This window comes from Camarhynchus parvulus, chromosome 5 (genome assembly GCF_901933205.1).
Source record: "Camarhynchus parvulus chromosome 5, STF_HiC, whole genome shotgun sequence".
Lineage (NCBI taxonomy): Eukaryota > Metazoa > Chordata > Aves > Passeriformes > Thraupidae > Camarhynchus > Camarhynchus parvulus.
Window position 1 is genome coordinate 59905339 of NC_044575.1, and position 26504 is coordinate 59931842.

At 42.0% G+C, this 26504-nt stretch overlaps 1 protein-coding gene across 3 annotated transcripts in view; it reads left to right on the plus strand.

The window, feature by feature from the left end:
- MAP4K5 (mitogen-activated protein kinase kinase kinase kinase 5) overlaps positions 1 to 25969 on the plus strand; it is a 64984-nt gene extending 39015 nt beyond the window's left edge. For 2 of the 3 annotated variants that reach the window (XM_030949155.1, XM_030949156.1), the window contains 26 exons: positions 173 to 245; positions 1933 to 2064; positions 3364 to 3426; positions 3914 to 3995; positions 4967 to 5083; positions 5235 to 5313; positions 5950 to 6008; positions 6412 to 6473; positions 8898 to 8942; positions 9810 to 9852; positions 10392 to 10602; positions 11102 to 11199; positions 11301 to 11342; positions 12017 to 12101; positions 12224 to 12303; positions 13565 to 13625; positions 14825 to 14827; positions 14914 to 15028; positions 15137 to 15195; positions 16556 to 16659; positions 18161 to 18338; positions 19585 to 19653; positions 20065 to 20157; positions 20704 to 20774; positions 21482 to 21537; positions 22870 to 25969. In XM_030949155.1, coding sequence (XP_030805015.1) covers positions 173 to 245; positions 1933 to 2064; positions 3364 to 3426; positions 3914 to 3995; positions 4967 to 5083; positions 5235 to 5313; positions 5950 to 6008; positions 6412 to 6473; positions 8898 to 8942; positions 9810 to 9852; positions 10392 to 10602; positions 11102 to 11199; positions 11301 to 11342; positions 12017 to 12101; positions 12224 to 12303; positions 13565 to 13625; positions 14825 to 14827; positions 14914 to 15028; positions 15137 to 15195; positions 16556 to 16659; positions 18161 to 18338; positions 19585 to 19653; positions 20065 to 20157; positions 20704 to 20774; positions 21482 to 21537; positions 22870 to 22957 — 2168 coding nt within the window. In that variant the 3' untranslated portion in view covers positions 22958 to 25969. The remainder of the gene's footprint in view (positions 1 to 172; positions 246 to 1932; positions 2065 to 3363; positions 3427 to 3913; positions 3996 to 4966; positions 5084 to 5234; positions 5314 to 5949; positions 6009 to 6411; positions 6474 to 8897; positions 8943 to 9809; positions 9853 to 10391; positions 10603 to 11101; positions 11200 to 11300; positions 11343 to 12016; positions 12102 to 12223; positions 12304 to 13564; positions 13626 to 14824; positions 14828 to 14913; positions 15029 to 15136; positions 15196 to 16555; positions 16660 to 18160; positions 18339 to 19584; positions 19654 to 20064; positions 20158 to 20703; positions 20775 to 21481; positions 21538 to 22869) is intronic. The other variant, XM_030949157.1, reaches the window with a different exon arrangement.
- Positions 25970 to 26504: the final 535 nt, after the last annotated feature.

Consider the following 26504-nt stretch of genomic DNA (forward strand, 5'->3'; position numbering starts at 1 on the left):
TTTGAAGTCCTGTCATTGAAGACATTAATGATCCTATTATCAATCTTCAGCTGTTTCCCTAATGAATTTTTAATTTGCATGAGACACGTGATTGTTCTTTCTTCTAACACTGTAAGATTGGGGTCTTCAACTGTGATTTCTAAGGCTCTGATGGTTTGATTTTATTTTCCAGCTGACTTTGGGGTAGCAGCAAAAATAACAGCCACTATTGCAAAGAGGAAATCCTTTATTGGCACCCCTTACTGGTAAGAAACCACTTTGGTTGCTGTGCTGCAAAGCTGAGCCTGTATTTATGCCAAAAATCCTCAAACACACACATATGTCTGTAGAAATTGAATAAATTCCCTTTCTTCCAAGTAAAATGCCCAAAGGGTAAAAATCTGGGAAGCACTGATTTGTTGCTGTAACAAAAGCTACTTGAATTTAAGGCAGGATTGTTGTTTCTCCCACATTTATTTTTGCAGATTATTCTCCCTTTTTTGGGGGATACCAGTGGTTATTTAGTTTCTCAGCCTTACATTTTTAGTGACTAAAACAGTGATGGAATGTCATCTCTGTGCAGAAAGGAAACCAGATTTTCAGACTATCTTTTAATTATCCCTACTGATTAATGTCTGCACGAGGCAGCCTTTAATACGCAAATAATCATATGCAAATAATCATATGCAAATAATGTGTCCAGAGGTGATCCAATTGCATCCCCCTCCTAAGATAAATCCATAAAGAGCTTTTGAGTATTTGCGTCCCCACCTTGCTTTTTATTGTGACATTTTTTGCTGTATTTTTGTTTGTTTTTATGATGTTGTATTCAGCATATTTATTTGTTTGTTTTTATGATGTTGTATTCAGCATATTTATTTTGTGTTCAGATATTTCAAAAGATTATACCCACTGTGGAAAAGATACATTAATTATCCTTAGATCCAAGATATTTCCAGAGCTTTAGGAAAAAAAACCAAACAAACCCAAACTCCTGAAATACAAACTTTGTAGAATAATATTGAAACAAATTAAATAATTATAATTGTATAGCTTAAATTGTTCTTAGATCCAAGATATTTCCAGAGCTGTAGGAAAAAAAAAAACAAACCCAAACCCCTGAAATACAAACTTTGTAGAATAGTATTGAAACAAATTGAATTGTCGTAAGTGTATAGGTTAAATTAGTGTGTAAGGTTTTATGTATATGTTAATAAAAACTTTAAAAGTATTAATATTAAAATATTTATATTATATTATATTATATTATATTATATTATATTATATTATATTATATTATATTATATTATATTATATTATATTATATTATATTATATTATTAATATTAACTTGATATTATTTTAATTAATATTAATTTAAACCCAATCTAAACATCAAATCCTTAACTTACTCCATTAGACATAAAAATATTTGTATTCCTCCTGTTCATTCCCCCCACCTCCCTTTTGCTTTCTTGGGGAGAAATATGAGATATTTTAAATTATAAATCAATGTCACAGACATCCAGTAATTGCACATAAAAATATGTGTAATTTTTTAAAATATTTATTTTATTTATATGTATTTATGTGGAAGTTTAGGTTGGATATTAGGAAAAGTTTTTCATGGAAAGGGTGATAAAGTTCTGGAATGTTCTGCCCGGGGAGGTGGTGCAGTCCCCATCCCTGGGTGTGTTTAACAAAGCCTGGATGTGGCACTGGGTGCCAGGGCTGAGCTGAGCTGTTGGGGCTGGATTGGACTCCATGATCTTGAAGCTCTCTTCCAACCCAGTGATTCTGTGAATTTAATTTAATTTATTTAGTATTTTATTAAATTAAATTAAATTAAATTTTTATTTTATTAATATTTCATATTTAATGGATATTTTTAATGTGCATGCCCAGTGTGTAGTTCTCCTCGGAGCAGGCCCTGAGGGAGGTGTTGGTTTTGCAGGATGGCCCCCGAGGTGGCGGCGGTGGAGAAGAACGGGGGGTACAACCAGCTGTGTGACATCTGGGCCGTGGGCATCACTGCCATCGAGCTGGCAGAGCTGCAGCCACCCATGTTCGACCTGCACCCCATGAGGTTGGTGCCCTGGGGGCTCCTCTGCCTCCTGCACCTCCCTGAGTCCCAGCTGGAATTGTGGGGATTCAGCTGGAGCTTCTCTGGAGCTCAGGAGGAGAAACTCAAACTGAGATCCCTTCACTCAGTGGCTGTTTCCATGTCTGTTTTTAAGGCATCAATCTGCTGAAATCTTGCATTTTTGATGTGTCTGGGTTTGAAAAGCCAGATGTCTGCTAAGGAAGGCAGGAGCCTCCCTTGAAATGGAAAATGTAAACTCCCTCCCTCTGAATTGTTATAATTTTGAAATTAAGGGGCTCTCAGGTAATGATATGGGAATAGGAATAACAGTTCTTTATTTGGAAAATTAAAAATACAAATGCAATAGTACAAAACCAGAAAACAAACCCCTGCCAGAGCCAGAGCAGTCCCTGTCCCCCTGTGTGTCAGGGGTGGCACAGCCCCATCCCATGGGGGCTCAGCCCTCCTGCAGTGCCAGCTGTGCTGCTGCTGGAGCAGGGATCCTGCACAAGGGGGGAGTTTTCCTCTGCAGCTCCAGGGCTGCTGCAGATGGGCCTGGGCTCCCTCTGGCAATGCAGGGCAGCAGAAAGCTGCTCCTCTGGCAATGCAGGGGGCAAAGGCTGCTGTGCTGCTCCAGGCTCAGATTGGATCCAGGTAGGAATGCTTGGCTCCTCCCCTGGGCGCAGCATCTCCCCATGGGATGCTGGAATTGGATCAGCCCTGCAGGGACACTCAGTGGCCATGGACAGCAGAGATCTCCTGGAGGGAGGGTTGGCTGTGGGAGAGATAAAGAAAAAACTGCCCCATGGACAGCAGAGAACTGCCCCAGCTCTGACAGATGGACATGGAACACACACCCCATTTCCAACCCAAGGCAGAATGTAAATTAGAAGCAAAATCCTGAACTTGTTACATTTTTGGTGGTACCTGGCCTAGTGGAAGGTGTCCCTGCCCATGGCAGGGCGTTGGAATGAGATGGAATTTAAGGTCCCTTCCAACCCAAACCATTGTGGGATTCCAGAATCAAGAATCTGATGAAGAACAGGGACAGATTTACTGCTGATAGGAAACCACTAGAGAAGCCATACCCTGATATTTAACAGGATTATGTAACTAAAAATGTTTTATTTAAAGATAAAATCAACAGATTCCCTGTATCTCTCCTTTTAACCCAGTGCAAACTCCACTCCAATCCAGTTGCACCAGTTTTATTCTCACCATAAAGTGTTCAAGTATTTAGATTTTAGAATGAAATGAATATTTTTAAATCACATTATATAATTTTTCTTTCTTTCCCTTTAGGGCTCTGTTTTTAATGTCAAAAAGTAATTTTCAACCACCAAAGCTAAAGGAAAAAGCAAAATGGTAGGTGGAGCTCCTTCCTTTGGTTCATATTTTTTTGGAATTCCATGATCCTTAAGATCCAACCCAAACCATTCTAAGATTTTATAGATAAAGGGCAAAAATATTTGTTATTATTGAAGAAGAGACCCTTCTTTGGTGTTCTAGAAGAAAAATCTTTATCCTTTCCCCTTGATTCCTGTCATGGGACACTTGCCCCTGTTGTTGGGACAGGGAATGGTTTAATCCTTTCCTGGTTTCTTTACCCTGTGAGAAATTCCTGGTGCCATTCTTGGTTTGTTTTCTGTACCAAAATGTTTTCCATGCAAGTTTCATTAATCAAATGGGGTTTTGTTCTTATTTTGTTAACTTGGGAATGTAATTATTCAAACTGAGGTGAGGTACCTGTACAATATTCTACTTTATAACACCCTCTTGTAATCTGTTTAGCTACTGTCTTAAAATCAATAATACCTTGAAAAATTCAACATAAACCCTCTTTTTCTTTAAGGTCAGCAACATTCCATAATTTTGTCAAAATAGCACTTACAAAAAATCCAAAGAAGAGACCAACAGCAGACAGACTTCTCTCTGTAAGTGATTTGGGACCTTTGGTGACCTCAGCAAGGATTCTTTAGCTTCAAAATGAGGAACAGATCAATAGGAAACCAAAGGGAAACCAATTTTCTTTAATCTTATAACTCAGGTAGTGAAATCTGAAGGAAAAACACGTTGATCAGCTGTTAGCAAGTGGATTTTGTTCAGTATTTTTGCACAGTTTTATACGATTTTTGGCCAATTACAGAAATTGGCTTCATGTTCTCAGCCTCGGCCTTCCTGCAAGTGGCTGCCTCAGCCTTGGAGCTGTGCAGAAGTTGAACTTCCCTGACTCCCAAAAATTTCAGCAGCTCTTGATGTATCTGTGCTTTCCCAAGCTCTGAGCTACTGATGTAAAAAATGAAGTTCAGATGTAATTGTTTGACTCCAGTTTAATTTGCAAGTGCCCCAGAGTGTGGTGTTTCCACATTGATGTTCTTAGAGAATCCAGCATTGAGGAGTCACTAAAATAATAGTGAAAGCACAAAACAAATCAGCAACTCTGTGACTGTGTTCACAGGGGTCTGAGGATGAGGGAAGAGATGAGGATCTGACTCTATGTTTCTGGAGGTTTGATTTATTATTTTATGATATTAAAACTATACTAAAAGAATAGAAGAAAGGATTTCACCAGAAGGCTGGCTAAGGATAGAAAAAGAAGGAATGAATAACAAAGGCTTGTGGCTCAGACAGAAGAGTCTGAGCCAGCTGACTGTGATTGGCCATTAATTAGAAACAACTGCATGAGACTAATCAGAGATCTACTTGTTGCATTTTATAGCAGCAGGTAATCATTGCTTACATTTTGTTCTTGAGGTCTCTCAGCTTCTCAGGAGGAAAAATGCTAAGGAAAGGATTTTTTATAAAAGATGCCTGTGACACAACTCTACTGAATGTTTATTACTGAAAGTTGTCTATTAATTGCATGTTAAAACTTCATTTTTTGTGCTCTTTGCTGTGGTTACAGCACAGCTTTGTGGGGCAGCCTGGTCTCTCCAGGTCTTTAGCAGTTGAGCTGTTGGACAAAGTGAACAACCCCGAGAACCACGCGCACTACGGCGAAGCGGACGATGACGATTTTGAGGTGAGAACATCCTTTTTATTCTCTGCCTTTTGTTAAAACTGCCACTTTAAATGCCTGGTTTGCTTTGGGAATCTAAAACTGGAGCTGAAACAGCAGCTGCTCCTGTTCTTGTTGGTTTTTCCCTCACCTGTGCTGCCATCCATCCCTGCAGCCTCACTCCGTCATCCGCCACACCATCCGCTCCACCAACAGGAACGTGCGGGCAGAGAGGACAGCATCAGAGATCAACTGTGAGTTCTGCTCTGCTTTCCCCTTTTCTGGGGGTGGTTTGCCTCTGGGGTCATTCCCCAAAAATCTCTTTCCATTTGGGAAGCAAACCCTGGAGAAGCAGCATGTGAATCTTCGACAATAATTATTCATAGCTAAAATTAACATTAATATTAATAAACTACTCTGGTAGTAGTTTATTTACTTAGTTACTTAGCTTATTTATTTACTTTTACTATTTAGTTTATTTACTCTGATGGATCTAAGCTGAAATGCTGAGGGTGGAAATGGTTTTATCTGCAGGTTTGATTAAAAGCCTTTGGTAGCACCAATAGTGGCAGCTCCATCACACTCTGGGAAATTTGCTCTTGAAGAGCCTTTTTCTCCTCTTTCACACACATTTCACAGTGACACGTGGTCAAATAGTTACGTTTCTGTGACTTGGTATTTGCTTTTGGCCTTTCTTGTGGGTTTCATATTTGCAAATTCAAGCACTCAGACAATGAGGCTGATAGTGAAGTGCTGCTCCTTTGAGAGGCAAATTCAGAGTTGTGTACACAAGATTTACATCTGTTCCTGCCTACATTTCACTGTAGTGAGGACTGAGAGATCCCAGTGCAAGATTGTGTGTATTAATTATGAAATTATTGTATTTTTAGTTGATAAGCTGCAGTTTGAGCCCCCTTTACGGAAAGAAACAGAAGCTCGGGATGAAATGGTAAGGACAAGTTTGGTATAAATAAAATAAGTTTTAGTTATTAAAATAACAGTATCTTCAATATTTTGTGGTTCAGCCCTTAGCAGCTTGCTGGAAAAATGTTTTTTAAGTTCCCTAAATGATCCTTACTGGATTTTTCACCATCAGGTTTTGTTTTCCTGTTACTTATTGCTGCTTGATCTGGACATAACACCATTTCCAGGTGCTGCTTTTAACTCTAAGAAGAATATATAAATTTATAGATTGTAAGATGTTATTTCTCTTTGGAATTTGATTTTTCTGCTTGTGGATTGTCCTGCAGGGCTGGGGAATCCCTCAGGCCTCTTTGTGTGTGGTGGAAAAGCTAATTTAAGATACTGTAGTTGGACAGGGAGAAATAAAATGACAATTTTTGCATCTTCAGGTTGTGGCAGCTGGCAGTGACTTTGCTTCACATTGGAATCCTTTTGTTGATGGAAGCAACAAGTAAGTACAGATAAAACCAGCTTTTATTTCTCTGACTTATTATGAAACTGAAAGAAAAATGAGATATGTTAAAAAAAATCAAACCATAAGCCCTGATCCCCTTTAATGTTGATAAATTAAGGAGATGTTACCCAGTGTGCAGCCCTCCTTCTGCAGGTGCTTGGTCAGTTCTCTTGCAGAGCAACTTTTAATCTCTTTTAACCACCACCAGTAGCTTGTTTTTAAGTTTGTAGGTGGGAAGTGAAGTGTAAATGCACAGCCAGGACAGTGACATAACACAGCCACAGTGAATTTCCTGCAGCAGAGCTGGGTTCAGGATCCTGCTCTGGCCTCACACTTCTCTTGTGAGCTGTGGCTGTGGTTGTGACATCCTGTGACAAGGCCTGAAGTCGAGAAAGGGAAGGAGAAACCAGTTCTGAGTGTTGATTTTTACCAAGCTCAGTAACACTGCACCGCTCCTGCTGCTCTGGGGGAGTTTATAACCCAACCATGGAGGGGTTTGGGGTGAAATGTTTTAGGGAAAGATTTGTTTGTAGCTGCTTTCCCTGGGATAAAGCAGGCCTGAGGCACAGGAGCACAACTCTCTCCAAGTTAGGACTGAATTTTTGTAGGTGTGCACCTTCCTTTTGCTGCTAAAGAGTGAATTCTGCCTTTAAAGGATTTGCAGTCAGCAGTGTGGAGGTTCAGATGCAGGCAGGGATGATATCTGGGCTCAAACCATCGCTCAGCTGAAAGAGCCTGTTTCCCATCTTTATTTGGAACTCAGCAGCAGACAGTGAATTTCTCTGGCTTTTTTTGCTGCAGATGAAAGTCTTGCATAAGCTGTCAGCTGACATTACAGCCCCTGGAAGGCTGGGGGACATTGCCAGCATTTGAGCCTTTTTCAGCATCCTGGTTTTCCTGCTCCCAGCCTCGTTGGAGCAGCAGAGCAGGGGGCTCTGGGGTTGAACTCTGGGGGGCTCTGGCTCTCTCCTGCCCTGTTTTCCTCCCCTCCCTGTGCCCTGGTTTGTTTTGTGTGACCCTGCTGAGCTGTGGATGGAAACCTTGCTGGATTTTCTGCAGCCAGCTGGAATCTGTGGGGTCCAGGAGCAGGGAAGCTCCTCCTGGCACAGGCACTCAGGGATTTGATCCTGTTCCTGTGGCTTTGTCTGCAGCAGGCTGTGCTAAAGCTGCAGCAAACATTCCCAGGGCTGTAAATCGATAAATAGGTGCAGATTCATTGGGAAGGAGGGCAGGGGCAGCAGTCCTGGATGGGGGATCCGTGCTGCTCACTTGGAAACCACTTCCAGCTGGAAAGATAAACAGGAAATGCATAACTCCTGTGTCCCAGCAGTTGTGAGTAATCCCTGGGATGTGCAGGGAGGATGTGTGCTGGGGGGCCCTTGCTTTTCCTCCCCTTTGGCTGGTATCAGAGTGGATGCTGAGGGATATCTTTGACTGAGGAATTATTTGACTGGAAAAGGGAACAGCAGAATGGGTACCTGGTGACTGAACCGGTTCCTTCCATTAAATTTAAAATGTAAATATGTTAAAATGTCCTGCATTATGGAGGTGTTTTTTATTGATGGTTTTCATAGAATCCCAGAAAGGTTTGGGTTTGAAGGGACATTAAAACCAATTTAATTCCATCCCCTGCCATGGCAGGGACACCTCCCACTGTCCCAGGTTGCTCCAAGCCCTGTCCAACCTGGCCTTGGGCACTGCCAAGGATCCAGGGGCAGCCACAGCTGCTCTGGGCAACAAGAACCTTTCCAAAAAAAAGACTTTTTCTCCTTTAAATTTTTTATTTGTTCCTGTTGGCAACTGTCTGCTGCTTTCCCTCAGAAGTGACTTGCAGGGATATTTCACATTAATCCAAATTTGGCTGGGTTTTCCTGGTCATTGCCCTTTAAAGACACAGCTTGAAAATTGCCATTTTGCAGAATTTTATCAGGGTTTTTTTTTTCTTCAAGGTTATATTTTCAGTGATGCTTTGATCTTCTAGTCACAATTTCTCTTTTTTTGTTGTCCCTGGAGTGGCTTTAAAACAAAAATTCTTACTGCAGTGGGAAACAATCTGGCTCTTTTATGTATATGTATAAATAAGGAAACTTCCCTTTAAAGGCTTTTCTCCATTTGTCTCCCAGTAACTTCCTCTGTTCCTTTTTTCTCTTTTTATATTGTACTGTTGTTAGACATTTCAACAATATTTGAAATGCCAGGTAGGGAAGTGAAAGCTGATGGTGAGGAAGAGAATCCAGTGATTTTTAGGGGGTAAGGAGAGGGAAAGGACCTTAGAGAGTGGAATTTAGTGCAGAGAAAATTATTTGTTTTGGAAAGGGCTGGGAGATGCTTGTTGTGAAACTCAGTGACATCAGGGAGGGGTTGAGTTGCACGTGTCGACCTCAGAGCTGAGCTCTTAATTTTATAAACATTCTGCCTTAGGGGACTGCTCACAAAATTTGGAGATGGGAGTGAAGATGTTGAAGAGTGAGTGCATCTCCTTCCTTGCTCTGCTCCAAAACCTCTTCCCTCAAATGCTGCAGGAGGCTTTGCCCCTCACCCAGTGAGGGCTGGCTGCTCTCTTGGCTCCTTCCCTGACCCTCAGGAGAAATCCCAAAGCTCTGTTTCCTCCCCTGCTCTCCTTCCTGAGTTATCTCAGTCCCTGTGCAAGTGCCTGACACCTAAAAGCAGATTTTATGGTGATGAATCCACCATGAGCAAGGCCTGGCTGGGACAGGATGATCCTGCACAGCTCAGGGGTCCCAGAGCTTGTCTGATCCCAAAGCAAGGCTGCCAACTGGAATCCCAGAATGGTTTGGTTGGAAGGGACATTAAAAATCATCTTGTTCCATCCCTGCCATGGCAGGGACACCTTCCACTATCCCAGGTTGCTCCAAGCCCTGTCCAGCCTGGCCTTGGGCACTGCCAGGGATTCTCTGGGCATCCAGTGCCAGGGCCCCACCACCCTCACAGGGAAGATTTTCTTCCCCATATCTCACCTAAATTCACCCTTTTCCAGCTGAAAACCATTCCCCCTTGTCTTGGCACTCCGGGTCTTTGTCTAAAGTCCCTCCAGCCTGAGATCCAGTTCCTGAATTGATTTACAGACTTCAAATATCCTTCCCCACAGATTGCTGTGTATTGTTGGTATTTATGAAAGAACAGGAGTTCATTAAAAACCAGCACTTCTAACAAGATTAATGAGCTTCTCCCCTGCTCTTGCATTTCTAGTTTAACCCTGTGTGTGCAAAGCTCTGCTCTGCCTTTTCTGTGCCTCTGGTTCATCTTATTTCCAGTCCTCAAGGAGTTCTGGCTTTGCTTTAACTCACACAACTGCTGCTCTTGTCATTGCAGATCAACACTAAAGCGAGCTGGGCCGCCCCCACTGCCTCCCAAGGTGAGAAATGTGGGATTGAAGGGATTCAGCCAGGCTGGGATGGCCTCTTGTTCTGCATTCTGCCTCTGATACTCCATCAGAGAGGAAGCTCTGAAATGATTCTGCTGTCAGATGTTTTATTTTTATGGAACCACAGATCTCCTGGGCTGGGAGGGACCCACGGGGATCATCCAGGGCAGCCCTGCCCAGACCCCCCAAAATCCCACCCTGGGCATCCCTGGCAGCTCCTGCAGCTCTGGGGCTGTGCCCATTCCCTGGGGAGCCTGGGCAGTGCCAGCACCCTCTGGGGGAAGAACCTTTCCTGAGATCCAACCCAAACCTGCCCTGGCACAGCTCCAGCCATTGCCTGGGTCCTGTCCCTGCTCACCAGGGAGCTTTTTATCTTTCTTACATTGTGGTGCCCAAAACCACACACACATTTCAAAGGCTGATACATTTTTATATAGCAGCAATGTGACTGAAATTGAATTTATCTGAGGTTTGTTCTTCCCAGGTGCCATTCCCAGTTCCTCACATTTCCCCTCTTTGGTTCCTTGCAGCCGAGGATGAACAATTACCCCGAGGAGAACCTCCCTGATGACAGCAGATGCCAGACAATAAAACACTTCCCAGAGTCCCAGAGCAGAGCCCCAGCAGCCCACAGGAGACAGAGCATCCCAGCTTGTGGGCCCCAGGTGGATTCCTGCCCCGTGGGGATGACCAGCAGCATCAGCAGCCCTGGACTGCTCACAGCCAGATACAGCGACTTGGGTGAGTGCCTCACCTGCCCCAAGGCTGCCTGGCACCTTGGAAAAGGAATTGCTCCAGAGCCAGCTGTTCCCAGTAGAGAATATCTTAAAACAAGCTGGTCATGAGGTGAAGTTTTCCTTTTTCCATGTGTGGTTCTTGTTAGAGCCATGGTGGGAATGTTCTCCCCAAAACAAGGACACTCAGCCATCAGTGCCATTACTGTGTTGCCTGCAGGAGCAGGAGAAAAACAATGAATGTGTGGGGAGGACCTTGCCACAGGAGGAGAACAATGGATGTGTGGGCAGGACCTTGCACAGCTTTATTCTCAGTGGGGTTTGTCCCAGGGACTGTTTGGATAATGGGAAGTGTGCAGCTCAGTGCTGGGAAGGGTTCAGCTCCCTGAGGTGTGGCTGTGCAGTGTCAGAGCTCACTCCTCCCCGCCAGCTCAGCACAGGGGAGAAGAGATTTTCTATTTCACTGTGTCCAATAAGCTGCAAACCTTGTCTGGGCTCCTTTTCAGGCAATGGGAATGGGATGCTGAAGCACATCGAGGAGAATGCAGAAGGACCTGGACAAATCCCTCAGCTGCCACGGAAAAAGGAGAAGAGAGATTTCCCTGTAGGTGTTGGGACTCTGGGGCTGCTGGCACTGTCATGTCCTCCAGCTGATCAATGCACAGGAGGGGTTTTATGACTTTTTTTCTTTCTTTCTTCCCACAGAAACCAGCAATCAATGGTTTGCCTCCGACTCCGAAGGTGCTGGTAAGAAATCCGTGTGCACTGGGAGTTATGGAAACCTCCTCTCTCTGGGGTGGGATAAGGCACCAGCTCACTTGTGGGGCTTTTCTGCAGCTCACAGCCTTTTCCAGTGCTGAATCCATAATATTTGTTTCCATTGTTAAAAACCTTCCTGTCGCTGTTCAGTCTGGATGTGAAGGTTTGGAGGCTCCCCTGGCTCCCTGAGTTGTGATCTCCAGTGGCAGCCCATGCTTAGGCACAGAAATGGGAAAAGGTTGTAGTGATGACTGGGTTTTGCCTGTTCTCCCTCCATGTCCCATTTTATAAGCACTCAATATGATTTTTATATTTAACAAATAATAATCAATATTCAGATAATACAGAATAATTCAGATTGGAAAAGCTCTCTAAGATCACTGAGTCCAACCTTCCCCCAGCACTGCCAAGGCCACCACTGAGCCATGTCCCCAGGTGCCACATCCACGTGGATTTTAAATCCCTCCAGGGTGATTGTTCTTACCCACTAGGTGCCTAAAGTCGTTGATACAATTTTGAGCCTTCATTGCATTTTTGAATGTCCATGAATTCAAATTAAAAGGTGTGAAAGGCAGTGTGTGTTCAGCTGTGTGTGAATGTCCAGGAAATCAGCTCTTCACACTCTAAAATTTGTTTCAGGTTTCAGTTTTGGTGTCTTTCAGATGGGAGCCTGTTTTTCCAAAGTCTTTGATGGTTGTCCTTTGAAGATTAATTGTGCAACTTCATGGATACATCCAGATACTAAAGGTAAAGTTATGTTAGGTTTGGTGATGGGCTGGGAAAGAAAACCATTTGTGAAGTTATTTTAGGTTTGCATTTGAAACTTCCCAAAGTGGGAAGGAAATAATTCTTTTCAACTGATTTTTCAGATCAGTACATCATCTTTGGCACAGAGGAAGGGATCTACACTCTGAATTTGAATGAACTTCACGAAGCAACCATGGAACAGGTGAGTTCTGGAGGGCTGAACACACAGCACAGATTTGGGGATATTATGGAGTGTGAACTTTGGCACTGGAGGGAGAAGGTGGATTTCCCATCAAAGCCAATAAGGAAAACCTGGAAATTACTTGTTCCCTGACCTACCTGTATTTTTTAGTTGCTGCTTGTCAGATCTTCCATCTCCTTGGAGAACAATTCCCTGCCCCTCTCCCTCCATCCCATCCCCACTAGATGGCACATGGCAGCTCCTTGGATGCAAAGCCCTCAATCATTTCATTCAGCTGCTGCTGCTATCCCCAAGAAGCTTTTCCTGGGCTTTCTAACCCTTTCCAAAGCCATTTCCTGCAATTATGCTCTTAAATCTGGTGTTTCAGGGTCAGGATGTTCCTGGAATCTCATTCCTTGTGTGTTTTACTAGATTATTTCATCAGACAGTCTGCTCTGGGCTTTTTCATGTGCTCTTTTATGTCCCAGTGAAGGGTTGGCTGTGCCAGTGGTGGGCAGGGAGAACATTCGGTGCACTTCAAACAAAATTTCCCTTTCCCTGAGAGCATTCCCAGCTAGCAAAGTTCAGGTGGGACTACCTGAAACCCCACAGGTTTCTGCCACACCACTTGTTCCCACATTTCCTTTTATCCTTTTGCTGATTTCTGCCTTCCAAATGCACATTCTGAAGTGTTTCTCCAACTTTTAATTCTGGTTGTATCTTCCAGACACCTTCCTGTCTGTCCAGGGATAACATCTCCTCCCAGTGCCAGGAGGATCTTGTTTATTCCATTTGTAGTTTTTCAGTGGAAACACTGAATAAACCCAAAACTATTCTATTAAACAGAAAATTGCTGGGAGATGCTCAGGGTTTGTGTCCAACCAGTTGGATCTTTTCTTTCCACATGTTCTCCTACACCTGTTTTCTTAGTTTTCACATGGGAGTGGCACATGGGACAAAGTGTTCTGGAATCGTGGAATGGTTTGTGATGAAAGGGGACTTAAATCCCACCCAGTTCCACCCCTGCCATGGCAGGGACACCTTCCACTGTCCCAGGCTGCTCCAAGCCTGTCCAGCCTGGCCTTGGCCACTTATTCCAATGTTCCATGGTCTCTCTGTGCAGGGCTAAGTAAGGATCCAAAGCAGGGAATAAACAGGAAAATGGGATTTTCTCCATTGTGGATCCCTGCAGGAATGGTGGTGAAGGTGGATCAGGCAGAGAAAATCCCAGCTAAAGATTCCTGTAGGTTTCTATTAATGAAATTATTTTCTTTTTTTCCAGTTATTCCCTCGAAAGTGCACCTGGCTGTACGTTATCAACAACACCCTGATGTCCCTGTCAGGTGAGTGTCAGTGCAGGGGAAATGATTGCAGATATAAATAAACAGGAACATTTAAATCATGACTGAATGCAGTGTGTGGGGTCAGTCTGGAGAGGAGAAGGCTCCAGGGAGAGCTCAGAGCCCCTGGCAGGGCCTGAAGGGGCTCCAGGAGAGCTGGAGAGGGACTGGGGACAGGGATGGAGGGACAGGAGCCAGGGAATGGCTTTAAGATATAAAAGGGGAGATTTAGGTTGGATATTGGGAATTGGGAATTCCTGGCTGGGCTGGAATTGCCAGAGCAGCTGGGGCTGCCCCTGGATCCCTGGCAGTGCCCAAGGCCAGGCTGGACATTGGGGCACCCTGGGACAGTGGGAGGTGTCCCTGCCATGGCAGGGGTGGCACTGGGTGGGATTTCATGTCCCTTCCAACCCAGACCACTCTGGGATTCTGTGGTTCTAAAACAAAACCTGTGTCCCTTTGAAGGAGAACGAGGTGGCTTTCAGGTACTGCTGATCCAGCAATTTTCCTGATTCCTGGGCAGTCAGTTGTGCTGGAATAGAACATTCCAGACAGGAATGAGGCACTGTGCCATGGAGGCTGATGGTGGGACTGTGCCTTTAAACAGGCAGGATTCATATAACACTTGTCTTGGTTTATCGATAAGAAAATACCTTAAATATTTCAAAATATAATTTAGAATATAAATACATTATTTATATATTTATATTATACTTTAAATATATAAATAAATAAATTAATATATAAAAATATTATATATTTTATATATGATATTATAAATTATAATATATAAATATGTTATATTATAATTTATAATATAAACATTTATTTATATACTAGGTAATAGTATATTTATATACTCTATAATATATATACTATATAATATATAATTGTATAAAAGTATATTTATTTATATACTATATAATAGTATATAAATAATCTTTATATCTATATAATAGTATATATATTATTTATTTATATACTATATAGTACTATATACAGTATACCGTTATATACTATATACTATATATTATGTATTTACTATAATTTATTGTTGTTTTGTAATTACAGTCTTTAAAAATGTTTGCATAAAGCTAACTGTAATTAAATGAGCTCTGATCTTTTCTCTGTTCATTATTATTTTTAATTTTGGTTTGTTTTTCTTCATATCTGGACTTGCCCTACCTGACACCTGTTTGCAGAAGGTAATTTTTTCCATATTTGCATTTTCCTGAACAGTTCTGTGGTGGAGGAATGGCTGAGATGTCAACTGTGCTTTTCTCTCTTGCAGGGAAAACATTCCAGCTCTACTCCCATAATTTAATAGCATTGTTTGAACAAGCCAAAAAAACAGGATTAGCTGCTCATATTCAAACCCACAGATTTCCTGACAAAATATTACCAAGGTACAAACCTTTCACTTATAGACAATTATTAATAAGTGAAAATAGCCATAAATTGTGTTGGGCCCCATCATGTGTTATTGATGCATTTTTTGGTGATTATTATTCCAGGAAATTTGCCTTAACAACCAAGATCCCTGACACAAAAGGATGCCACAAATGCTGTATAGGTGAGCAGACAAATCCAGCTTTGCCATTTGTTCCCCTGCCCTTTGACGTGGCATGTGTGAAACTCATTTCTTTTTAATAAAATTAAGAGTTCTTTGTTCAGAAAAAAGCCTGAGGGAATTGGGGTGGTTCAGCCTGGAGATGTTCCAGAGTGACCTAATTGGGACACTTTAGTGCCTGAAGAGCTACAGGAAAAATGGAGAGCAATTGTTGGCAAGGGAGGGAGTGCCAGGCCAAGGGGAATTCCCACTGCCAGAGGGCAGTGAGTGATGGGATTTTGGGATTAAATCCTTCCCAGAGCCCTGGCACACCCACAAACAGCATTTCTGCTTTGTCACCTGGCTCAAGGTGTCACCCAGCTCCAACCCTTAGTGAGGAAAACTAATATTTTCCACCAGAAAGGATCAGTAGGAATAAAAATTCTGGGAGCTTGGGGAGGGCAGAAACTCTAAGTGCAGTTTGAAGGGCACAGAAAGAGTTAAAGTTTGGGAAGTTGTGGATTTGTCCTTTCCTTTCCCTGGTGCTGTGTGAAATCAGAATCCTGGAATTATCAAGGCTGGAAAAGCCCTCTGAGATCATCCATCCATCCTCCCAGCACTAACCCACATCCCCAAGTGCCACATCTGAAGATTGTGCCTTTCCACCCCTAAAATATAAATACAAATATTGTAAACATAATTATTAAGTATAAATATAAAATATATAATGTGTATTATACATTAAAATATATAGATATATTATAAATATAGATATAAACATGAATATTATAAATACAAATATCAATATAAAGCTGCATGCCTGGAGATCCTGTTCAGCTCATCTAAAGTGCCCACAACAGCCACATTTACAGATAATTCCTGAAATCAGACTGCTCCTGTGTCCAGCTGAGTTTAAAAACCACCCCCAAACTTTGGCTCTTGTATTTTATGGGCTGTCAGAGCTCCCAGGAGTTTCCCACCTTCCCTGCCTGGGAATTTATTCCAACCCCAGGGAGGGGCACTGCAGCTTTTCTGCCCTCTCAGCCTCTGAGCTGGGACTCCAGGAATGCAACTGGTTGTTAATTAAGGCTGTAATTGAGTTTATCTGGAATGTGGCACAATGTTAATCGCTGGGGATGTTGGAATGGGAAGCCAGAAGGCAACAAGTGGGAAACTGATGGAACAGGATGGGCTTTAAGGTCCCTTCCAAGCCTAATCCTGCCATGAGATGATTTTATAATGCTGTGTTTTAACTCATTTGTAAAGACAGGTGTAGTGTTGGTTTTTGGTTTGTTGGTTGTTTGGTTTTTTTTAAGTATGAATTGAACTTGCAGAGCTTTCAAATGACTGTTTTCTGGTTTTTTTATTCTTTTATTTTCTGTAGTACGAAATCCCTACACAGGCCACAAGTATCTGTGTGGTGCATTGCAGTCTGGAATTGTTCTGCTCCAGTGGTATGAGCCAATGCAGAAATTCATGTTAATAAAGGTAAGCAGTCACTGCTGGTGGAGTTGAATTATTATGCAGTTGGTGAAATAACCTTTGCAGAGTTTGGGGTGGAAAGTACACCCCAGTCTGGTGCCATTTGTGGATTGGGAGCACTTGAAAATCTGGCTGGACACATTTTGACTCAGAAAATCTTGTGACTGAAGTGATTCAAGTAATATAAAAGTTATTTCAGTGCTGGATCAAGCCCAGCACTGGCAATAATACACCATGATCCACCTCTGCCCAGCTTCAAAAGCAGGGAAAATTCTGTATATTTATACAATATACAATTTATAAATATACAGTAATACACAATAATACAGTAATATACAATACACAATATATATACAATACACAATATGTATACTCTGTATACAGGGGAGAAATCTACATTTTATAAATATACAGTAATATGCAATAATACAGTAATATACAATACACAATATATATACAATACACAATATGTATACTCTGTATACAGGGGAGAAATCTACATTTTATAAATATACAGTAATATGCAATAATACAGTGAAGTACAATACACAATAATAGACTGATATACAATAATATTTATAAATATTAATATTTATAGATATTTATATACAGAGTATATTCTTTATGCTCTGTAATTTATAAATATACTCTGTATATTTAATTATATAATATTAATATAATCTTAACATAATATATTTTCTATTTATGTATTTTATTAAATATAAAATTCATTTATAAATAAATATATATAGTATATAATATATTATATATTATATGTAATAGATAATAGATAATATCTATAATATTATATATATTACAATATATAATAGATTATATATAATACAATACAATATAATATAATATAATATAATATAATATAATATAATATAATATAATATAATATAATATAATATAATATAATATAATATAATATAATATAATATATCCAAAATAAAATATAATATATAAAATGTATATCTAAAATATATTTTAAAAGATATTTAAGAAACTTATTATATACTATATATATTATATACATTATATATATGATGTATACATTATATAATATATAATAAATTTCTTAAATATGTTTTATTAAATAGATTTGTTATATATTTTATTAATATAAACATAGTTACTAAAAATATAATTATACTAACAGTATATTATATTCTATATATTTTATTAAATATTAAAACTTTTAAAAAATAAATGTATTTATATCTTTATATTAATATATTTATATAAAATATATATTATCGCTATAAATATTATATATGATATATAATTAATATATAATATATTAAATAGCTTTTATGAAATAGATTTACTATGTGGTTTATTAATATAAATATAATCAATATAATAGAATAATATTAATATAAACATAATTAATATAAATAGAGTGATAATAATACAAATGTACTGTGTAAATTCCACTCTGCATGCTGTTGCAGAGCCATACCAAGGTGAAAGCAAACCCACAGCTGCTGTTTTGTTTTGGCAGCACTTTGACTTCCCCCTGCCCAGCCCCCTGCACGTGTTTGAGATGCTGGTGATCCCCGAGCAGGAGTACCCCATGGTGTGCGTGGCCATCTCCAGGGGCACGGAGCCCGGCCAGGTGGTGCACTTTGAGACAATCAACCTGAACTCTGCCTCCTCCTGGTTCACTGAGATCGGGGCAGGTGAGGCCTTGCTCCCTCCTCCTGCTGCTCTGGTGCCTGGGGGTGCTGGGAATTCCTTCCTTGGAGTGCTTTGGAAAGCTTGGGAGTGCTGGGAGTTCCTTCCTTGGAGTGCTTTGGAAAGCCCTGAGCATTGGCAGCTTCTCTGCCTGGGGCAGGTGGAAGCTGATCCCACATGGACAAGGGATGGAGGGACAGGAGCCAGGGAATGGCTCCCAGTGCCAGAGGGCAGGGATAGATGGGAGATTGGGAATTGGGAATTCCTGGCTGGGCTGGAATTGCCAGAGCAGCTGGGGCTGCCCCTGGATCCCTGGCAGTGCCCAAGGCCAGGCTGGACATTGGGGCACCCTGGGACAGTGGGAGGTGTTCCTGCCATGGCAGGGATGGGATGGGATGGGATGGGATGGGATGGGATGGGATGGGATGGGATGGGATGGGATGGGATGGGATTTAAGGTAATTTCCAATCCCAACTATTCTGTGATTCCCTAATTTTTTGTTGTGCTGACTTGCCCCACATCAGTATAAACTGTCCTTACAAAAAACCTTTTATTTTCTAAATTCCCTTAACCATCAATCAGACCCTGCTGATTGGGTTCTCCTTTGTGGTTCCAAGCTCTTTCCTGGGATCCTGCTCTTTGCCCTCTTTTCCTGCATAACAACTCCCAGAAATGGATTCTTATCCATCCTCCAGCCCTTGGGGGAGGGTTGTTATCTTCAGCTGGCTCTTAAAAAGCAAAGATTTGGGTTATTTTTAAGACCTGGTTGATATTTTGCAGCTGCTTTTCTCCTTTGCCTTTGTTGGATGTACATTTTTACCTTTAAATATTGCTTTTTAGCAGCTGTAGGAACAACTTCATTAGTAAAAACTAGAAAAAAAACTCTTAAACTAGTTTATTATCATCACAAAAGTCTTTCCAGATGTGGATTTATGGGAAAAGAGTGGGTTTTTAGGAATTAAAAGTCCTTTTGTTTATTGTGGTGCCTCTCTATGGAGGAAGCTGTGCTGAACTATAGCATAAAATGTGTTTTATCCAGTAAAAGTTGTGTTTTCCTATTAAATACCTGCTTTGAACAGAGAGCTTTGTGCTCCTCCCAAAATATTCTGGGAGCCTCTAAAAATCAGAGTAACAAAAAAAAAAATCAGACTAAGAATAGCAGAGTGAAAAGAGCTTGCGGGGGGAGCAGAGTCTCTTGATGTGATATAAAATATAAAATAAAATATAAAATAATCTGGTTTTTTTCCCCAGGCAATCAGCAGTTGGATGCCATTCACGTGACACAGCTGGAGAGAGACACTGTCCTGGTCTGCCTGGACAGTGAGTAACACAAAATTCCCTTGGCTAACTCACCACACCTCGTGCAAAACTTGGGTTGCCACACTTGTTGACTTGAACTTCACCACGAGTTTGTTGGTTTTTTTTTTCCTCCCTACATTATTAATTTGTGTTGTAATATTTCCAGAAAGATAGACTGGATAAGTGAGATTTCATTCTGGCTTTTGTAATTCCACTTTCCCTCTTCATGTATGCATCACTCTGTCAGTGTAAAACCACCCCAAGCATTACAAATATTTATTTTGAGACAAAGATGCTCTTGGGTTCATTTTAGCAAATGCTGTAGATGTTAAATTTGGGTATTTCTTTGTGCCTGAAAGATTAAATTTGTATTTTACAATTAAATCCTTTTCAGCAATGGGTTTTAATGCTGATTTTTCTCTTTCTCTTGAGAATTTGTGAAAATAGTGAATTTACAAGGGAAATTGAAGTCAAGCAAGAAGTTGGCTTCTGAGCTGAGCTTTGATTTCTGCATCGAGTCAGTGGGTGAGTGATTTGCTGCTCGGGGGTCACTCAGGGGTTTAAGAACTCACTGTTGAAAGCCTGACTGGTTTCTGATCATTTCCATAGCAATGAGAACAAAATCTGGGCTGGAAAAAGTGGTTTTTTAATACATAAATCTGTGTTAGTCTTCTAAAAGTTAAGATTTTATTTCAAGTACTAGCACATCCATTTTTTAATAGTCAGGGTAATAATATTTGAATCAAATTCTCAAGCTGCTGTCTTTAGACTAGGACAGGAGTTTTTTTTAAATTGTAGTTGTCAAACAATAATTTCTGCTGTAATAAACTCTCAGAATCACAGAATTAAATCACTCAGAGCTGGCAGCTCTGTGCTCTCTCCATCCCTGAATGGAAAACTCCCATTTTCCATCATTCATCTGTTTGGAAATAATTGTAATAATTCAGGTGATGTGTCATTTCCAGCAGCCCACATGCTTTGCTTGGCAGTGTTTGTTTTTACACTTCTGAGGGGTTCTCCAGAGAAAACAGGGATGCAGGGAATGGGGTGTGATGTGTCCCTCCTTTGCAGTGTGCCTTCAGGACAGCGTGCTGGCCTTCTGGAAACATGGCATGCAGGGCAAGAGCTTCAAGTCAGATGAAGTAAGTGATCTCCAGTTTAATTCCAGTTTAATTCCTCCTGTTCCTTATTTACCACTGGATTTTTGCCTTCTCTCTCTGATGCCTGGAGAAGGCTGCCCTAGAGCAGAGGCTGGATGGAGTTCCAGAATAAAGCAGGGATTTATTCAAAGCATCTCCTCCATGGATCCACCTTGGGCAGCACAAGAGCCCAGCCAGGGCTGCACCCAAGATGAACCAAAATGGCCCCAAAATGCACGGCCGGGCACGGGGTCTGTCCCTGGGATCAGTTCTGCTCCATTTGCACCTTGCAGTTCATTGTCCCATTCCAGCTTTAGCCCAGGCAGTCCCACCCTGCTTGTTTTTCTCTCTCCAGCCCACGGGGTTTGTGCTCCTGGGCTGAGATTTGGGTCATTTGTCCTTGGTGCCCAGCTGGAGCAGGGATTGTTTTGTCTCCCTGCTCTGTGCTCAGAGCTCACCATCCCATGATATGAAGCCCAGACCCTCACACATGCAGCACAGAATCTGAAAAATAGAAAAGCTGAACCTGAGGCATCATCTCTGCTTCCTAAGTGAGAATGCTCACATTCCACAATGCTTAACATCAATTTATCCATTTCAGTCCTGTACTTTGCATTCAATTGCATTTGAATGTTTCCTTTCTTCCAACTCAGACCAATAAATTTCCTTGTGCTGCTGAAATGGATTTGAATATGTGCATTTTTCTGCAGGTGACCCAGGAGATATCTGATGAAACCAGGGTTTTCCGCCTGCTGGGCTCAGACAGGTAATCCCCCTGCAGAAACAGAAACCTTTTGTTTTATTTAAACCAGCTTTTCTAGTTCCCAGCTGGGCCTGGCTTCCAGCCCAGCCCAGCTCTGTCTGTGGGCACAGGTGTCAGGGAGAGAGGAGAGATGCTCTGGGCTTGCAGGGTGCCCAGTGCACTTCTGGAAAAGCCTGCTGGTGCTTTTGGATTGTCCTGGTGAGCTGGGAATTACCTTGGCTGGTCTGGAAATAACAAACTCAGGTTTTAGTCCCAGTGATCCAAATCTACACATTTTCCATTTCATCCCTTCCAGCTGCACAGGTGGGGAGAGGTGCAGGTGTCCCCAGGTTTGCAGCCTGAGCAGAAGCTGCCCCAGGCTCCAGGTTGGACCTGTTCACTTGTGGATTCTCAGACAGACAGAGGGATAAATGTAGGAATAGACAGGGATGAGTGCAGCAATCACTTCAGCCACAGAATCCCACACTGGTTTGGGTTGGAAGGGACCCTGAAGCTCTTCTTGTTCCACCCCTGGGCAGGGCCACCTTCCACTAGCCCAGGTGGCACCTCCTGCTCTCAAATCCCTGATCCTCTGCTCCCTCATCTGCCCTTGGAACTGCCAGACCCTTTGGTTTGTATTTTCCATCTCTGTACAAATGGAGCAGGAGTTTTCCTGCCATTCCAGTGAGATGTGGATCTCCTTTTTACCTTGGATCACTCCAGAACTGCTTGGGTGCAGAGGTGAGGATCAGGGACAGAGACTTCATTTGGAGACTCCTTGAGGAAAACAAAAAGCAGAGACAAGTTTAATCCTAAAAACAACAGGAACTGGTGCAGAGAAATCTCAGCATTTGGGAGGGAGAAGGCCCAACCACAGCAGCTGATGGTCAAGGTCCAGCAGTGGTCAGTGTGCCAGCACAGGGGGAGAATCATTGTCCAGAGTGGCCACAGGAACATGATCCAGCAGGACAAAGGCAGAGATGGGCTTCAGTGATCCCTGTGAACCCATGAGGTGATAAATATTTAGGAGGGAGGAGAATTGTTGAGGTTGCTTATCAGAAGATGTAGGAGGGATAAACATTTGGGCTGCAGATGATGGGATCATGGAACTACAGAATGGATTGGGTTGGAAGGGACTTTTAAAATCATCCAGTTCCAACCCTTCCTCTATATCTTGTCCTTGAGTGGTTTTATCAGAAGTGATGCTGAGGGAACTGGTTAAAGAATGAAACACCCAAGATATTTAGGAGAACCTCTATCCCCAGCCTGTAGAAACCCCTGAGTTTCCTCCTCAGGAGTTACACCAGGAGCTGTTCTTTGCCCCTAACTGTGGATCCCGTTTGTGTTTGGTTGCAGAGTGGTTGTGCTGGAGAGCAGACCCACAGAAAACCCCACAGCTCACAGCAACCTCTACATCCTGGCTGGACATGAGAACAGCTACTGAGCAGTACCCAGCCCAGGCAGCAGAGGGACTGGGACCCAGGAGCACCAGGAAACCGGGACTTGGCTGCTCCTTGTCTGGCACCCGAGCTCTGCTGGGCTTTGGGGTGGAAATCAATCCATTTTTGCAGCTGGGAACAGCTGGTTCTGTCTCTTGCCACTGTGTGGTTGGTTATGTCGAGTTTGCTTAATAAAAGCTGAGATAAAGAGCCCTTTACTCGTTAGTTCTAGGGAAACAGAGCCTTGAAACATGTTCTGCAGTAAAGGTGCCATAAACTGTTAAATATTCCCCTTCCCTTGGGTTTTCCCTTTATTCTGTAGATACAGATCTAGTGCTGGCTGTTGCCCTGTTTTATACTGAGTCTTATTCTTAATAAAACAAAGATTTGTGTAGGAATTGAAAGTATCTGCAAAGCTTTTTGGTTTTAAATCTGCCATTGGGTATGGCTTTGTATAATAGACTATTTAATCCTTATTTATTAATCTGCTGCTAGGATGGGGTAATGTCTAACTTTTAGCAAAGGAAGGTTGCAGAGCAGCTTACTTTTTTTTTTTTTACACAATTGTATAAAGATTTGATTATTCTTTTTCCTTGTAGGGATGTAGTGCATTACTGAGGGGTGTGTTACCGTGTTGGGTGATCATGTAAAAAAAAATGCAGTTTTGTACAACAAAGTATTTTGTACTGATTTTTCTGCCTGCAGAATTGCCATAAAAGGGATTTTCTTACTTCCTAGACGTAGGGTGTGTGTACACAAAGTAGAATATTGATATCAGACCGGTTGCTCCTGGGTGGCTGTGTACAATATCCATGTGTGTGTGCGTGTGCATGTGTGTGAAGTTGCCTGGCAGCGTGTATTTTTATATATATATATTTATACATATATATATAAAAATGTACAAAACATATATGCTTTATTTTCATAAATTAGGGATAAGCCTTGTGACATGAAGTGGAAATTGTAGCAGGTCATCATCCTTAATGAATGAAAGTATCATGTATCCAACTGCCCACGACGTGTGGTTTATTTATGCTGTTGCAGAGGGGACCTGGAGCCACAGCTGAGCCTGAGCAGCATTGCAGCTGCTGTGCTTTGGGGATGGCTGCTGCCCCAGCTGTGAGTATAAATAAACATGATAAGAAGCATATTCTGTATCCAAGCTTTGATCACTTTTTGGTCACCTGCATTTTTTTTTTCCTTTCTCTTTTCTCCATTGAAGAGTCGCATCGGTTCCTTTTGTCTTCCTCATTAATTACAATTCTTGAGGTACCATTAAATACAGACTGACTCCAGGAGAGCATCTGGTTTTACTACCTCACATTACCCTGCTGGCTTTGATGTGAACACTCCTCAGGCAGGTGCAGAATTCCAGTGCTCAGAAACATTGGAATTGAAGGGGTTTTTTAATTAAATGCCTGTTCAGCTCCTGAGATCTGCTGCCTAGGAAGGAGAGGCTGGAATTCCCAGGTCATTTGAGCAGAGCAGGAAAGGTGTGTGAAGAGCTGGGAGTGCTTTGGTGCTGTGTTGGCATCCAGCTCCCTGATCCATAATTTACCAGGGAGGAATTGTCTGGGCCCACGTGATGGCTCAGGGACATCTCCTTACTCAGGACAGCTGCAAGGTGGGAAGGTCCAGAGGGGAAAACAGCCCTGCACACATTCAGCATTTTAGCCACTGTCATTCAAAACTAATTCTTGCTGACTTGACATCCAAATCAAGTCAAGCTTTTCAGTTCTGACACTGTGTCAAAGCTTAATAAGTAGTAAGTGTACAGATGAAATTTATAAGTCACTCCACAGAGCATGAGAAATGTGCTTTAGGGGTGGTCACCTGGAATTGGCTCAGCAGTATTAAAAGCAGGACGTGTGATTTTTGTCTTCTAAAAGAGTTCTCTAGTATTGAAATTACTCCTCCACAGGTAACAGTGACTGGTGATTAACCTCAAATGGTGCCTCTCCCGGTCTTTAAAACAAAAATTAAGGTGAACTGAAGCACCAGGTGTAGATATTGTAAAGCAAACACTTTTTAATTTACCTCATTCACTACAGAAGGTAATTTCAGCTTCGTCTTTGAAAACATTTAAAGGAGATCTCTAAAAGACTAGAGAAACCTGTAAATAAAATCTGAATATTTATGGGGAATAACTGGAGTAAATAACTCTTAGGTTATGACACTATCATGCAGGAATAACAAGCAGAAAGTATTTTTCTTTGACACGAATTGCTGATGTTTTGCTGGATCCTAAAGAATAAACTTAGGCGAGTCCTCGTTTAATCAAACCTTTTTTAGCTGTTGAAGCATTTCTAATGGCATGTTGTGAAATGCTTAGTGCTGGTTTCATAGACAGTGGCATTTTTTGGCATGATCTGCAAGATGCTGTTTCCTAGTGTAAAACCTCACTTTTGTTCCGTACCACAGAGCAGATTTGTGTGTTCCAGCCAGCCTCAGTGACTCTGATCAGTATAATTTGTGTTTGACTGTTTAATTTAGTCTGGTATTGTTTGTACCTTTGTTTTTGTGGAATTTAAACCAGGCTTGAGAAAGCCTAACGGGAGGAGCTTGGGGGTGATGATCAAAAGCTTGCTCAGCCCCTCCTTCCTTGCTCAACATTTATCAAAATTTTAATTATTGGATGCATGAGGTCATGTACCCAACTTGAAAGCCTTAAAACAGGCTCCCAGAGCTCTTGGAAGTACAAACAGCATAGGAAGAGCAGTCTGTGGATGAATCTCTTTGGATTTCCTGACCAAATTCCTTGCAAGTGAAAAATACAGCTGGAATTGTGCTGATATCTCTGTAAAGAAGAAAGGTACAACGCACCAGGGGAGCCACGGTGTCTCTGGATGGAAAGGACCAGACTGGGAGACTCTGAAATGTGCTTTTTTTACCTTGTTTAGTCCTTAGGTGTAACTGAGACTCATAACTGCACTCGTTCAGTTTGTGTAACCAGGCTTTGTTCCACGGGAATTTCTGTTGCAGTTCAGTCTATGCCAAATAAACTGCTTTGTTTGATCTGTGCCGTGGTGACTCTCTGGGAACAATCCCTTGGTCAGAGGGCTCTGGGGAGGATCCTGCCAGCCGCAGGTTTTGTGGCTGCTGTGGGAAGGGCCTGGCGCCGCTGATCCCTGTCCTGCAGACTGCAGGGAGCCAGCAGCAGCTCCGGGGACAGCACAGGAGGGAGAAATCACAGCACCAGGGACACATTATTCCCACAGGGACCCATTATTCCCAGCCCAGTCACCTGGGAGCACCGAGGATCTACTCAGGAGTTGTTTGGCTGGAAAAGCAGAGGCTCCTGCCTTGTACCTGGGGAGAGAGCAGGGGCTGGTGGGCTCCAAAGGGCTGCTCAGAGTAGGAAAACACAGCTCAGGACCTAGAGCAGTTTACTCCTTGTATAAACACACACTTTGGCTGTTTGCTGCAGGTGCTTCAGGTGCTCTACCTGTATCCCAGACCTTCAGGGATCTGCTGAGGAGGCTGAAAAAATAATGTAATGAATGTGACTTTGGACAACATAACTGCCAGTTACCAGCAGTTATATTTATAAAT